The sequence below is a fragment of the Schistosoma mansoni genome, chromosome W (assembly GCF_000237925.1).
Source record: "Schistosoma mansoni strain Puerto Rico chromosome W, complete genome".
In the NCBI taxonomy this organism is placed as follows: domain Eukaryota; kingdom Metazoa; phylum Platyhelminthes; class Trematoda; order Strigeidida; family Schistosomatidae; genus Schistosoma; species Schistosoma mansoni.
Window position 1 is genome coordinate 22,184,457 of NC_031502.1, and position 17,355 is coordinate 22,201,811.

Below are 17,355 nucleotides of genomic sequence, written 5' to 3' on the forward strand. Positions count from 1 at the left end.
AAACAATATTTCAGAAATAATATCTGTCAAACAACACATTCATACTTCCATTCGCATATCCAAAAACAACGATGATGACAACATGAGAAGTAAAGGAAGTTAGTGAAAACTGAAAGATGTAAATTTAGATCAGAATGATGGAACACATTCAAAGAAGAAAATCTACAATATGCTGTGAATGATCACTATTTCCGACAACACAATCAATCATCAACTCATATGTATGTGCAACTCAATTCCAGTTCAATACGACTCAACTAACATTATCTGTCTAATTCATAATCACAATTACGTCACAAACAACAGAATTCAATAATGTCAACACGAAAACTCAACAACATTCTCAATACTCCTATACTCCAAAGAGATGACTGACAGCGACTCGACAAATATATATGAAACATCATCACATTGTGGATGGTGAATGTCTATGGAGGTTGACGGAAAACTAATCCCTGATAGTCACCGCTGTTCAGACATCCAGTGAATAACACTGAGATATTTGAAGAGATAGTGGATACTAGATTCCAATCTCCATTCCATTATCAATATTGAGAAGGAGATCAATTCACCACACAGATACATTTCACACTGTACAGAATACGCATTCACCATCCCACTAACAGATATCATATGCAACATTTGAACACCTATTCAATAGATCAACTCAACAACACACATTCATTCAATCCTATAAAATATCAATTTCACTGAACAGACAGAATATATAAACACTTATCACTCATGGTATATTAAACGAAGTACTCTCACAATCACTCAAAATCGATGTACTGACTGTTCGAGAACAATCACATTCTTGTTGATGATCCACACTCACATTCAACACATAGATCTCTCAAGAAAATACGCTTCAACATATGTGTACTCTACACAAGAGCAAATAATATTCACAGAACAAAGTGAGTTGATGTTGATTTCTGTGAAATGAAATCGAACAGAATGGAATAAGATCTCAGTGTGTATTGTTTGAATTGGAGATGGTTCATATTATCGTTAATGATTGATATTGTGGAAATACTATAACTAGTTTGTTGGTAGTTCGATACTGTTCAACAACAGTGCACACTCACGATTGTAACATGTATATGCTTTATTACTTGTATTCCATTATCTAACTATCAGTATTTCGTACGAATGACTACTTGACGTAGTTGTAAATAAGATGATATGTAACTGAGATGAGAGTTTATTGCAATACTTTCTACACTGCTGAATAATCAATATTCAATGGAATATGTTATCTATTTATACGTATTATAGCAAAAGAGAATGCAAGTGGGACATAAAAATTACAGAATCTCTAAGTGAAATCTGAGAACCATACAGTAAATAGCTCATTTACAAAATGTCAATCAATCACCTCAAACTTGATTGTTTCTTCATTTTCATACCAATCATTCTTTGTTCTCGTTCTCTTTTCCTCAATCTTATTAACCTTCTGCCACCAGGCATTTCACTTTCTACTGATGATACATACTACTTATATCTGTCGATATCAGTAGCACACACCATAATATGAATAATTTAAGTGGCAATTCAGCATATTACATTTATTGTTATATAATATCACTCAATTTGCACAAAATTAGGGTAGTATGATCTGATAAATTTAGTCAAATGATAATAATCAATAGGATTCAATAGAATGAATATAATTATTCTAAGTTGAACTATCCTTAGCATAACTAATTTAAAACTATTCAATCCATTTGAAGTTATCTATTTTAAGTTTGTGGTGTTTTATAAAAGTATAAATGGGTGTATACTAAGGTTTATTGAAGCCACTGGGATACAAAAATTCACACCTCCTTTGTGTATTCAAAATTAGTTTGTTCTCATCTTAAACTTACAATGGTAATATTAACTTATTAACCAGAAGTGATGAGATTTCAAATTGTTTTCATATTATTTTTATTTTAATAGTTGAAATCATGAATCGCTTGAAGCTAGACCACCATGGAAAACCTGGAAGCATTCTAAGGCCGTTTCGTCCGATTGTGGGACTCCTTAGGAGTGCTCATCTACGATCCCTCATCACGAGATTATTATTATCCTTGTCTCCTCTTAGCCCCAATATCCTATCTAGTTGATCTTTTATTTTTATAGATAAATGTTCTTAACGAGTATATGTGTGATTAGATTGTTCTAAATGTATTCTGCTAATAATAATCTTCGTTTTCTTATTACACTATCGATATATAAAAGTTTATTTGTTCAGTGTTTTCGAAAAAATAACTATTTTCAGAAAGAGGTTGCTCAATTTCGTGGATTGGTTGAAGTTAGACATTAACACCGTTGGATGCCGGTCGGCTCAGTCGTCTAGAGGTTAAGTGCTTTGGTGTGAGACTGATAGGTCCTGGGTTCGAATCTTGCAAGATGGATGCGCACTGCTGAGGAGTCCCACAATAGAACGAAACGGTCATCCAGTGCTTCCAGGTTTTCCGTGGCGGTCTAACTTCAAACGATACATATTTCCCTTTTGTTAGACTTTTGCGAAATTAGGATTAGGTGTATAACAATATTCTGACCATTTTGGGCGATCTATCAACTAATTAGAAAAATGGTACCTAATTATAAAACAATTAACAGAACGAAGTAATAAAATAAGTTTATCGTTGAAATCATAAGTCAATTGAAGCTAGACCGCCATGGAAAACCTGGATGCACTGGATGACCGTTTCATCCTATCGTGGGACTCCTCAGCAGTTATTCATTTATTATTCATTTATAAGTTTACATTATAATCTGGATTGTTTCTAACTCAACATAAAGTATTTTATTTTTAACCAAATAAACTCATCTGCACTAAATTCAAATTGACTTATATTTTGTTGAGATAATAGAACTGATTTTAAACAGATATTAAAACTAAATTCAATTAGTATTGTTTGTTTGAATCTTCTCATTGATGTTTAGGACTATCAGGACTCAGTAGCTGAGTGGATAACGCGATGGCGTTTGAAGCGGAAAGTACTGGGTTCGAGTCTCAGAGTGAAAATCAACTGTGAGATGCTGGTACATCCAGCTGACGAGTCCCGAATAGGACGAAAGGCGCGTCAAGCTGGATTTCACTACTAACCACTATCCATCTTTGCTTACAATGCTTGTGAGGTATTAAAACTGTATGAATCCTTAGGTTACACTAAGATATTTGATACCTTATGTGTGTAAACAAACAAATAGAATAATTGAAGTTAACTAACCGAAGGTTAGCTGAGGTAATGGCAACTTTGTTTTATAGATTTTAAGATTCATCAAACTCATAAGACTCAAGATACTTTCCGTTTATGGAATTACACTAATTTCATCTGCTTCCATTAGTCGAAATATCTCTAGAAACTTTAGAAGTCTGACTCTCTAGTTACCTTGACTTTCTTTACTTCTAAATATTCTGATAAAATCATGTGTACACGTGATTCGTCTAAATTTACTTCATCGACAGTCATATGGAGTTCGTTCATAGTGAGTTCGTTATCATAACACAGAAAAGACCATACACTGAAACTGTAATCACTTACAAAAAAGAAATAGTTACCTCAATGCTTTGTTTCTATACACAATCCTAAAGAATTCATGAACATTCTGAAACTTTTAAGAAACATTGGTTTATCATTCCATATATCTATTGAACAGTTCGTTTGATTCAGAAAAATTAAGACTACATTTGTTTAAACATATTACAACCTAACTGTCATGTAACACAGTCTTCTACTGAGTATCATGAAAGTTCGAACTGAGGATTATGTCTTTAACTGACTAAAAACGGCTTTCATTTGTATTAGTCACTTTTATTTCTTCTTATCTAATCTTTATAACTCAGTTCGGTTATTCATTCAACAATATGTATACTGGTACAATACTTTGCCGTCTTCTTTTACACAAACTTATTATTAAAGACTATGAGACAAGATGATTATCTAACTATTGTTATTATCAGATTCAATTAATTGTTATCCACAATCTCAGAAGTACGCATTTAAATACAAATGTAAATAAAATTATTGACACATTATAATGGTGGGCCGCCTGTGCTCCTCCACGAGGGGCAAGAGGTGTATGTAATATACATATATATAAAGGCTTCTGTATACTGGAGTGCTGTTTGCATGAAACTCTGAGAGTGTTATTAACTAATGTAATCTATCACAAATGCCTCTTTGTTCGACTTCCCATTTTTATTTACATTAGACATATACAAAGTTATAACCAATAGTTTATAATATGAAGGAAGACAAAATATATTTAACAAAATTTTATTGAACTAAATAGGAAAACTGGTAGTTACTTCTATGTATTTAGTGATTATTCAAAATTAGTTAATTTGAACTAACAAATCACTGATTCTAACTCTCATTATTCTAAGATGATGGAGAAAATTTGTAGCTCAGGTAAGTGATTTTGATGTAGGTTTGTTCTCTAAGCTGGATGGTTTGGTCGTGAAGCTTTCATCGTCCTTCTGAACGACATCAGCAGCACAAACTTTGGTTAGAAATGAAGTGATTGAATTTTTCCACATGTGATTCACAGCTTGTCCTGTGCACCTTGATGTTGAATGATTCTTACTGACAAGTTGTGAATCACATGTGGAGAAATCCAAACACTTCATTTCTACTGGACGTTTGTGCAGATGATGTCGTTCAGAAGGACGATGAAAGCTCCACAACCAAACCATCCAGCTCAGAGAACAAACCTACATCTCATTATTCTGTTTCCAATCAACTAATTTAAGTAGTATCATTGGACATTACATATAACTCAGAATATAGTAAATATAATTTTTTTTTCAAAAAAAAGTTTGTTTATTTGAACAGTCTTTTAAACAATGTCAACAAAAACACTTAAAGAGGTTAACCAAATAAGATTGAAAACAGGAATAAAAGAACCATATGGAGACATCTGCTTAATAACTGATAAGTTCATTTCAACACAAAGTAAGCCATAATAATGCTCTCCAGGAAGAAAACGAAAGACTAACATAAAATATTTAGCCAAATGAACTATAGTGAACAAGAACACTAGTGGGTATAATTGAATGTATTTCAGCAGAAATTACAGACTATCTCACTAAATCCTGATAACCATATAATGAACAGTTCATTTGCAAATAACCATCAATTGTCTCAATCTTCACTGTTCCTTCTGTGAATATCAATCCATCTTCTCTAATTTCATTGTTTATGCATTTTCCTACCAATTGCGCTTCATTTCAGTTCTTTCCTTATCGGTCTTTGGCCAAAATACATTCTATGTCTGAACATCACCATATACTACTTATGAGGATGTAAGTAGATCACACTACAGAATGACAATATCTGTAAATGCTGCAAATCGATTCAATCATCTTAAATGATCCTGTACTCAATGACTTAGTTATATTACATTTAAATTATTCAACAAATCCTTATGGTTCAGTGATAATCCAGCTGATATCAGTTTATGACTAACTAAATAACCAAGGAAACTAATGTGAATAAATGTGTCAAACATATCCAAATATATTCAATAATGAATACATCAATAGTAATAACAATATGAATAAATAATAATATTACTAATAATTTTATCTAGTTGAAATCATGAGTCGATTAAAGCTAGACCACTATGGAAAACCTGGAAGTACTGGACGGCCGTTTCATCCTATTGTGGGACTCCGTCTAGTGCTTTCAGATTTTCCATGGTGACCTAGCTTCAATTGACTCATGATATCAACTATTTTATTATTTATTTGAACACATAAATATTGGTACAAGGAAGCACCAGATATATGTGCGCCACAAAAATCATATGAGATTTGTGTGGGGGCCACGATACTGCACGGGTGCTCAAACAGAAGCAGGCGGTTTTCTTAGAGGGTCACACCCTGAGCCTTTGACCTAAAGGTCTGAACCGCAAGCAGTGGAGCATTGTAAGGAGATGCAGTCTCATGGTAGCCGGTGACCGACGATTGATTCATACGCCATTTGTTCCCTCAGGATACTGGAACCCATGTGCACCATTGGTTTGGAATCAGGGTTTTCCAACTCTCCTAGGTGGACTCGCCGTGTCCACCAACCCAGTTAATGCTCCGGACATTCGCTTTTCGTCCTCTCAATTTCCTAAACAACAGTAATGCTACGAGAAGGCAGTGATTAGGACTTCCTTCGCAGAGGCTATATTACTTGTGGCCATGTGAGAGCATTTCAAGAGGGAGAGCGTACTCTCCTCACTCTCGGTCGTACCAGGGCATTTTGGGGGCAATTACTAAAATCTCCACCAAAAACCCCCCTTCTAATATTACTAATAATTACAACAACAACAACAAAAAAAAATATTCATTACCTTGGTCTACCTCTAAGCATATAATATGCATCAAGATTTTCCATATATTTATTAAATGCATCACTAGTATAAAATAATGACATAAGTTTAGCTAATGCTTGTGCACGTTGTTGATCATTTGGTATATTTGATAGATTATTATTAGTATTAAGATTTAATTCATCTGCATTAATAAATATTGAATTAGATTGAAATAATATAAATTTAAGTAGTAATATAAGTAGTATACTCATGGAATTCATAGATTTAACATTCCAATTAAATGAATATTGTCCATACATATAAGAATACATAATTTGTTTCTTTTTTTATATTTTCACAAATTATTTTTGTATTTTTGAGAAGGTATGGTACCGAATGATGGAATAGTCTTTAATGAAGAGGTATTACTTAAATAGTATTTAGTTATATATATATATATATGGAATAAACTAGATTATGATTTGTTACTCAATTTTATGATGAGTAGGATTTTTTTTAAACGAATGTTGATTGGTTAGTTCATATTTCCCACTTTTTTAAACACATGACCTTGAGGAGTGAATTTACATTGATATTTTAATTGTCAGTAATATGTGATCTATGTTTTCGTGTAAACAAAATTGTCTAAAAACATTTTGTCCGGTTTCTTTTCTATAGTTGAGATCATGAGTCAATTGAAGCTAGACCACCACTGAAAACCTGGATACACTGGATGGCCGTTTCGTCATATATTGGGACTCCTCAACAATGCGCATCAACAATCCCGCCTCATGAGATTGGAAACCAGGACCTATCAGTCTCGCGCTCGAGCACTTAACCAATAGACTACTGAGCCGGTATCCTTTTTTTGGATGATATTAAGAATTGACTTGACAGATCTTATGTTAGAACAGTTTATCTTAAAGTTTATAAAAAAAAGTTAGCACTTTTGATTTGATGTTTATTTTAGTAAAATAATTTGAGAGAAAAGTGTTTCCCTGTTTTGTTTTCCTTTTTGTAATGGACCCAATTATTTTGACCTCTAAACTGATGGTCAAAATTATTATCCAAAGAAAACATTTTTCACTATTCGTAAATAATATACAAATGAGATTACTTACTTACACCTGTTACTCCCAATGGAGCTTAGGCCGCCGACCAGCATTCTCCAACCCACTCTGTCCTGAGCTTTACTTTTTAGTTCTATCCAGTTGTTGTTCGTTCTTCTCGTGTCTGTCTCCATTTCTCGGTGTAATATGTTCTTTGGTCTTCCTCTTCTCTTTTGGCCTTCAGGACTCCATGTGAGGACTTGCCTTGTGACGCAATTAGGTGATTTCCTCATTATGTGTCCTATCCACTTCCAGTTGTTCTTCCTGATTACTCTATCCTCTGAAATCTGGTTTGTTGTCTCAGACAGTAGGTTGTTGCTGATAGTGTCTGGTCAACAGATCCGAAGTATCTTGTGAACACAACGGTTAATAATTATTTGTATCTTCTGGATGATTGCTTTCGTAGTTCTCCAGGTTTCCGCACCCTTACAGTAGAACTGTCTTGATATTTGTATTGAAAATCCTGATCTTGGTGTTGATGGACATTTGTTTTGAGGTCATCTAGTAGAAATGTAATCAAAAAATTTACCAGCATGAAGATGAGAAACAGCAATATGATCTTTAAGATAATTTCGTTTTTGCAAAATATCAAAAGGTGGCATACTAATGATAGCAGTTATTATCATATTCCCAAATTTAATTAATTGTGTAGAATTTATTCTAATCCCTTAATAAATCTCTGTGAAATCACCCTATATTCATCAAGTACAAATAGGTAAACTGAATTAAACTTCAGTTCATTGAATACTAATTTATAAGTAGTGTAGAAAATATTATAATATACTATCATCTCCGTTACATATCATCTCATTTACTACTACGTTAACTAGTCATTCTTACAAAATACATGTACGTGCCAAAGCACATACATTGGAAGAACAGAGAGAAGAGTGCATGTCCGCATTTCTGAGCATGTTCCTAAGAAACTGAGGCTACAAGGGTCCAGGGCTCTCAACAGTGCGATAGCTCGGCATTTACTCGACACCGGGCACAGCATTGACATTTCTCATGCCTTTAAAATCATTAGTAAACAAAGAAGTACAACTACTCTCCGGTTTACTGAAGCGATCGCGATAAAAAAACTCAAACCGGATCTGTGCACTCAAAAAGAGACAGTGATAAACTTATTACTACCCTGGTAATCCTTTTTTTTTTGTTTTTTGTTTTTTTTTGTTTGCTTGTTTCAGTTTTGTTGTTATTAGTTTAATTTTGGTTAATATTCAGCTTTTATTATATACCCAATTCTTAAACCACCCTTTCTCTCACACATTTCCGCTCATTTGTCTCTCCTAATTATATGAACTATCCAAATTTTATTCAATTATTACGTAACCCACCCTAATTGTTTTAATTATCTCTAAAATAATCACACTTTTGATCTTATCTGTCTTTGAATTCCACTCAACTATTACGCCACCCTTCATTCTAATACCTAATAACCTCTGACCTTTCCTTGCACATATATATATAGTTATCATTGATGATCTTTTGTTATTCCAATCCTTTACATTCACTTATGCCAGCCGTTCCATCCTATTTATTACCCTAATGCTAAAACTCTAATGCATATTTGGTTGTAAGCAGCTGATGAGAAACCATGAAATATAATGAATTCATATTATTCTGCATCAATATTTGTTCTGTCTTTATTTAAAATACTGATAGATAAAAGAAGACAAATAATAAATCACATACTTGTTGCAATCGTCAATGTGCACTGTTATTGAATAGTATCGAAATACTATCAAACTAGTTAAAGTGTTTCTATAATATCAATCATTATCGATAATATAAACCATCTCCAATTCAAACAATACACACTGACATCTCATTCCATTCTGTTCGATTTCATTTCATTCCATCCCATTGTATACATTGGTTGCGATTTTACATATGTGTTAATGACCTGAAGAATTACGGAATCCATCATCCAGAAGATACAAATGTTTATTAACAGTTGTCTTCACAAGGTATTTCGGATCCGTTGGCCAGACGCTATCAACAACAACCTACTGTCTGTGACAACAAACCAGATTTCAGAGGATAGAGTAATCAGGAAGAACAACTGGAAGTGGATAGGACACATAATGAGGAAATCATCTAACTGCTTCACAAGACAAGCCCTCAAAAAGAATCCTGAAGGCCAACGGAAGAGAGGAAGACTAAAGAACATATTACACCGAGAGTCCACTCTCCCTCTCGAAATGCTCTCACATGGCCAGCGAATATATAGCCTCTGTCAGGGAAGTCCTACTCACTGCCTTCTCGTGGCACTACTGTTGTTTACGAAAGTGAGAGGACGAAAAGCGAATGTTCGGCGCTTTAACCGGGTTGGTGGACACGGCGAGTCCACCTAGGAGAGTTGGAAAACCCTCATTCCAAACCAATGGTGCACATGGGTCCCAGTATCCTGATGGAACGAATGGCGAATGAACCTATTGTTGGTCAACGGCTACCATGAGACTGCATCTCCTCACGATGCTCCACTGCCTTATGGATCAGACCTTTAGGTCAAAGGCTCAGGGTGTGGTCCCCTAAGAAAACCACCTGCTTCGATTTGGGCACCCGGGCAGTATCACAGCCCACACACAAATGAATGAAATGATGAACTCTACTGACGATTCTATTCCTGCTCATATTAGAAGCAAGACAATTTACACTATTATTATTATTATTTACTACTTCGCTTTTTCACTCCCTTTATTCCCAAATTGTGTACCCTTCCTTTCCAACTTATGCAGTAGCTCACCCATGGTGGAAAATCTGTCCTATCTAAACGATCTCCAGTCACTGTCTGGTTGAAAGTGAATGCTTCCACCGATTACGAATACTGAAGCAGTCTTTCTGAAACCACGTACGCCGTTCAAGCTGGCTTCCAATGCAGATCGGACAACAGATGGGGCTGGCTATGTTTTTAGAAAGTCTTAATGTTGATGTTTACTGTCTATCCGAGATGATGTTTCAAGACTCTAGTGAAGTACTACAAATTTGCTCTCCATCTGTCGCTTCGAAAAGCCTGTTTCACGTGCGCTTATCCGGGGACTCTGTGGCATCTTCGTCTGGTCTTGCTGGCGTTGGTGTTGCACTAAGCGCTAGAGCTGAGGCAGCACTAATCGATTGGATCCCCATTAACAGTCGGTTATGTGCTGTTAGATTAGAAAGTTCCATCAAAGTGAGAAGAAACCGGCGTGAGAAACGGTGTCTTTTCGTCATCTCCGCCTATGCCCAGACAGATTGCAGCCCGGATGCAATCAAGGATGAGTTTTACCATCAGTTAACAGTTCTTCTCCAGAAAGCGCGTTCGACTGATATTGTAGTATTAGCCGGAGACTTGAATGCTCAGGTCGGGCGTCTAGGCACAGAAGAGAGTCGTTTAGGTGGCCGATGGGGACTTGTTGGTCGCAGGACAGATAACGGAGACCGTTTGCTGCAACTGTGCACAGACCACAACCTGTTTCTGGCTAGCACTAACTTCCGGCACAGTCATCGCCAGTGTGCCACCTGGTATCCTCCCTTTGCATCTCAAGCCTGGACTCAGATTGATCACATCGCGATCAGCTACCGCTGGCGTGGTTGTGTACAAGACTGCCGCTCCTTTTGGAGTACCTATCTGGAGTCTGATCATGCCCTGGTCTGCGCCAATCTCACCTTACTTTTCAGTGGCCGAAGGATTGACCACCACCAACGGATCGATGTTAGTAAACTGGCTGCAACTTCTGTTGCAAGTAAGTATCGAGCGGAGCTAGCCTCTAGGCTAGCTACCATCCCACCGAAAAGTATAGATGAGCATTGGTTGCATCTTCACGACGCCATGAAAATGGCGAGTAAAGCCGCTTGCGGCTTCGCGAAACGTCCCGCTTACAAGCACTGGGTTTCTTCTGGCTCCTTACAACTGATGGAAGCCCGTCGGTCTACTCCGGGTGACCGTGAGTATGACCACAAACGAAGGCTGTTACGTAATGAAATTGGGCAAAGCTTGCGTAAGGACCGAGAAGCCTGGTGGTCGGAGCGTGCTAATGAGATGGAAGCAGCAGCTGCATCTGGTAACTGCCGGAAGCTCTTCCAACTCATCCGAGCCACCGGCAGCAAGAAGTCTGGTGTGAGTGAAACAATCTACGAGGATGATGGGATGCCAATCACTAACATCTCTCGACGTCTTGGACGATGGGCGGAATTTTTCGAAGGGCAGTTCAACTGGCCTGCTGCTCCGGCAACATCAACCAGTTTGTCCTGCCCCCCATGGCCGGTGACGACTCATCCACCAAACGAGGCGGAAGTCCGCAAGGAACTCCAACTCTTGAAGCGCTACAAATCACCTGGCCCAGATGACTTACCTCCGGCTCTTTTTAAAGATGGTGGTGACTTTCTGGCTAAGGAACTGACTGTGTTGTTTGCAAAGGTTTGGGAACAAGAAAGTGCTCCAACATCATGGAATGAGTCAATAGTCGTCCCTATCTTTAAAAAGGGTTCACGTTGTTCCTGTAACAACTATCGGGGGATAAGTCTACTTCCGATTGCGTCCAAACTATTGGCTTCTGTCATTCTTCGTAGGTTGTTTAAAACCCGAGAACGATTGACTCGCGAGGAGCAGGCTGGTTTTCGTTCTGGTCGAGGATGCATTGATCACATCTTCACCCTCCACCAAATGTTAGAACACCGTCATACTTATCGCGGGCCAACAATCGTAGTGTTTCTTGATATCAGGGCTGCCTTCGATTCGTTGGACAGGACTGTTCTCTGGGATTGTCTATTGAAGAAGGGTGTGCCTGAGAAGTTCATTAACATCTTAAAGGCCCTGTATACGAACACCTCAGGCAGAGTGAGGGCATACAACCACCTTTCTCCCTTGTTCCATTCGAGCAGCGGGGTTAGGTAGGGTTGCCCAATCTCACCATTCCTCTTCAACTTTGCCACCGATGACATCCTGGAAACAGCTCTGATGGATGCAAGTAATGGCGGTGTGGATATGTTGCCCGGAGAACGACTTCTCGACCTCAAGTATGTGGATGATATTGTCTTACTGTGCGATAATGCCCAAGGCATGCAATCCGCACTTAATCAGTTGGCAATCAGTGTCCGCAGGTACGGCATGTGTTTTGCACCCTCCAAGTGCAAAGTACTCCTACAAGACTGGCAGGATTCTCATCCTGTACTCACCCTAGATGGTGAGCAGATTGAAGTAGTTGAGAAGTTCGTGGATCTAGGTAGCTATATAAGTGCTGGTGGTGGCGTGAGTGATGAGATTGATGCACGTATAAGGAAAGCCAGAGCGGCTTATGCCAATCTGGGCCATCTTTGGCGCCTTCGTGATGTTAGTCTGGCTGTAAAAGGTCGGATTTACAACGCGTCGGTGAGAGCAGTTTTGCTCTATGCTTGTGTTGGTCCGTCACGACTCCCTGGCTGAGGTCCGAGAGATAGTGCAACACAGTGGCTAGAGACGTTATCGGATATGGCTCAGAATAGAAGCCAGTGGCGATCCTGCTGCAACCTTCTTTTACTTTCTACATAAAGAGTGGTTCTAACTTTCTTAACTGAAAGAGTCTTCTGGTTGTACATTTCAGTCCGCCTTATCTTTTCATCCCTTCTCTTCCTACTTTCATTATTTTGTGTGGCGCATATGTATCTGGTGCCCTTTTGTACCAATATATATGTGTTTAAATAAATAAATAAATAAACACCGAGAAATGCAGACAGACATGAGAAGAGTGAACAAGAATTGGATAGAACTAGGAAGGAAGGTCCAGAACAGAGTGGGTTGGAGAATGCTGGTCGGCGGCCTAAGCTCCATTGGGAGTAAAAGGCGTAAGTAAGTAAGTAAGTACTGTAGTATATTCTACTTAATTGGCTCTTTATTTTTCTCATCACGTTTTCATTCAAACAATGAATAACAATATTAAATTCATCTAGTATTGTTCGTTTAAATCTTTCTATCGATGTGTTAAGACTGCAACTGGTCAGTCTCTACTAAATGAATTTAAATTTCACCCCATCGCACAAGCAAGTGGCTATCACGACTCAGTGGCCGAGTGGATAACGCGATGACGTTTGAAGCGAACGATACTGGGTTCGAGTCCCAGAGTGAACATCAATTGTGTGATGCAGGTACATCCAGCTGACGAGTCCCAAATAGGACGAAACGTGCCTTGTCCTGGATTCCACTACTAGTCACTATCCAGTTTTGCTTACAACGAATAACATACATAAATGAAATTGGCTAGTAAAAATGCCTTTCAATAAATGTTTTGCGAACAAATAACCAACAGTAAACATGTCAAAATTAGTTAAAACATTTTTTAAATAATTTATGATAAAAGAGGTCGAAGATAGTCATAGTGATTAAAATAGATGATAATATATTGAGAATATATTGATCAAATCAGTTCAGTTGACTCAATACAACTGTAGGTATTAACTAAAACAGTGTCTGCCTCTATAGATAATCCTTTTTATGGACACAATGATTTGTATGATTAGGTCATCCTGATAAATACACATATGCCTACAATGTGTAGCTGGAAAATTAATCAAAGCAATATTTGATGTGTTTTTTTCCTTCATATGTAACTTCAGTTTATTTGTAAACTGATAAAACTAATTGATAAGGTTGTAATCAGAAGGGTTTTTTTGGAGATTTCAGTATTTTTCATAGTTGAAATCATGAGTTAATTGAAGCTAGACCATCATGGAAAACCTGGAAGCACTGGACGGCCAAGTCGTCCTATTATGGGACTCGTCAGCAATGTGCATCCACGATCTCGCCTCGTGAGATTCAAACCCAGGACATATCAGTCTCGCACGCGAGCACTTAACCGATAGACCACTGAGCCGGCATCCAACGGTGTTAATGTCTAACTTCAATCAATCCACGAAATTTGAGCAACCGTTCACTAATTGTCTTCAGTGAGTTCCTATCTCACAACAGACGTGGTTGAATTCCATTGGTCACTGCTTCCCACTAGAACTCCGGGACATGTATCGTGAAGTCAGTCACCAGTGAGCATATGATTATAATCAGAAGGGGTTTTGTGGAGATTTCAGTATTTTTCATAGTTGAAATCATGAGTCAATTGAAGCTAGACCACCGTGGAAAACCTGGAAGCACTCTGGCGCGAGACTGGTAGGTTCTGGTTTCGAATCTCGCGAGTGCGGGTTCGTGGATGCGCACTGCTGAGGAGTCCCACAATAGGACGAAACAGCCGTCCAGTGTTTCGAGGTTTTCCATGGTTGTCTAGCTTCAATTGACTCATGATTTCAACTATGAAAAATGATAAGGTTGTATTATTTTAGGGTTGAAAACAATTGGTGAATTGATGATGCTGCATGACTGATTTACATAATGAATCCCTGTTTTTCAAGAGGAAAGATGTCTAGAATTGGTGATATATTGATTTGGTGACTGAACAAGAAACTGTGTACTATCTCAAACTTAATCGTATGAGGTAGCTTTGTCGACTTATTTACGAACACAACAGCAAGGTACTTGTATGACAATATACAAGGTCAAACCTGTAATCTACACGTTTCAAGGTGTATAATAAGAGTTAGTGTTGAGGAAGTATTAAATAGATATTTAAGTGAATGATAGTCACAAGTACCCTAGGCAAAGATGATGGCTAGCAGTGGAATCGAAGATGCGCGTTTCGTCTTATTAAGGACTCGTCAGCTGGATGTACTTACATCCCAGATTTGATGGCACTCGAACCCAGTACCGTTCACTTCAAATTGGACGAAACGCGCGTCAAACTGGATTCAACTGCTAGCCACTATCCATCTTGCTTAGAATGCTTGTGATCTAAGGCAACATCCCAGGGAATCCGCACAGGATGCACATATATCAATGAAAGACTGATCAAGTGCAGACCTGAACATCAATGGAAATATATAAACAAACAATACAAAATGAATAATAAAGTCGTCTATATCGATCCGTTACTTCCAAAATGATTTTTAAACGTTCCAATGAGTGGCTATGGTTGTCTGTTCAACAAAGACTAGAAAGCAGTAATACAACTGATTTATCGCTGACAAGTTACCAATATTATTTTCGTCTAGTCCTTCAATAAAAGTTGCAGATTAACTGCTATTCTACATGATATGATAGAACATGCAAAATATTGAGATATTATGTGGTTGGAGGTTGGGAACGAAAGACTCATATCTTAGATTTTATACTGCTTGGCACCAAATAGGCAGTTTTTAGCTAATGTTGATGGGACTCGTGCTTTCGCTCGAATTGAAACTGTTGTCAATCACAAACTTAATCGATGGAGTTTGATCATTTTTTAAAGAACCAGAACAACATAACGTTAATAGCTATTCAATGAGGAACCAATTGTAAATATCTCGGTCCTAAAGAAGGACAGTCGCTTTGCAAATGCCCCAGTGGTAACGTCTCAGACTGTGAAAACAGATTATATGTGCTGGAAAACACCAGGAAGTATCAGTTTACTTTAAATTTAAAGTATTACTTATTGACGAATTCAAACTGGCAGGAAACCTGTGATTAGGGAATCATGCTGAATACTTTCCAAAGGCTTAGTAATTTACTTCAGAATGTTATGAGTAGCTGGATGACTAGTCGGGGATCTTTATTCAACTCTGAATTGGGTTCTTCTCTCCATTTATTCTTTCGCTTTCTACCTCCGATTCCCAGCGGTAAGAGTTCTTTGATCACTCTTCTTTTTACCTTGAGGACCCCAAGTTATCACTTGCCTTTAAATGCAGTATTCTTGTTTCCGCAAATAACTTCATATATCTTTTCAGTGTCTTTTCCTAATTTCATCCCTAAGGTTTATTCTCTGCCACTCTAGGTTATTGCAGATAGTGTATGACCAATGTGTCATAATTATCTAACGTAGACAGCTGTTTAAAATGCCCATATATTTTTTGGGATGGCTGGAGAGGTCTTCCAAGCTTTAGCCACGAATAATAAAACTGTTTTGATGTTCGCATTGATAATTCTTATATTCTTCTTGGGTAACAGTTCTTTTGAGTTCCAGAAAACATTCATTTGTAGAAATGTTGTCGATGTTTAGCGGATTCATTTCTTGATATCAACATCAAACAGTTCATTTTGTTAATGATGGTGTTTTAAGTACGTGAGGGTTTCTATGTCTTTCAGAACATCACTAGCGAGAGTGATTTAGTTGGTGCATGCTGTTGTTCTACAGGATCTTTCTTTCCCATGACTAGTGAGACTTATGTCTGTTGAGGCCGTTGTTACATTGGCTGTCTCCTTTTGGATTTGTTGTTATTGATCTATAACTGATCGATGTTTACAAAAACTTGTCTGTTAATCTCAAATTTTTGGGTCTTTTGAATTCTCTATTCAGTTCAATGACACTGTTAAAATCATTAACTTGTGCCGAAACTAACGTCATCCCTCCTACACTTCTTTAGCTTGAGCCTTAGGTCTTGAGTGTTAGGATGACATATACCTTTTTCCATTCGGTATTAACATGTTCTTCTCCTTCCAATCAGAACATAGAGCAGCTATGCAATTATTTTTGTATATGACTTCTGTGGTTCTTACGGAAGAAACCATCTATGAGAATTGCCACTTTCTAGTTTTTCGTTTTTTGAATCTTGCCCAAACTACCTACAGAGAATCATACTTTGTTATGGTGCTTCTTGGGGCTTCATATTCACTGAAATTTTAAAGTGATTTCTTCTTTAACTTCTTTTCAAATTCCTTATTTTCTTCTTCAACATCTTATAAGGCTTGGAACTTTTAGGTAAGATCTATCATGAACTCTCCGAGCTTTCGAGCATCTTAAAGTAAGGCTGTGTCAAATTTTCATGATGATGCTTGACCAGATGTCCAGATTAGCTTTATTTTTAACTCGGCCACTACTAGGTGGTGATCTGTACATAATAACTGTATTACAATCATAATATTTTTAATCAGTTTAGTTAAACAATGTAACCTAATTATTAATAAAGATCA

At 37.4% G+C, this 17,355-nt stretch overlaps 1 protein-coding gene across 1 annotated transcript in view; it reads right to left on the reverse strand.

Moving 5' to 3' along the window:
* Positions 1 to 6,670, reverse strand: part of Smp_088360 (putative neuropeptide F precursor) — a 32,356-nt gene extending 25,686 nt beyond the window's left edge. Inside the window, exon 1 of the mRNA XM_018788990.1 lies at positions 6,340 to 6,670. Within this exon, the coding sequence (XP_018654478.1) occupies positions 6,340 to 6,632 (293 nt within the window). The 5' untranslated portion in view covers positions 6,633 to 6,670. The remainder of the gene's footprint in view (positions 1 to 6,339) is intronic.
* Positions 6,671 to 17,355: the final 10,685 nt, after the last annotated feature.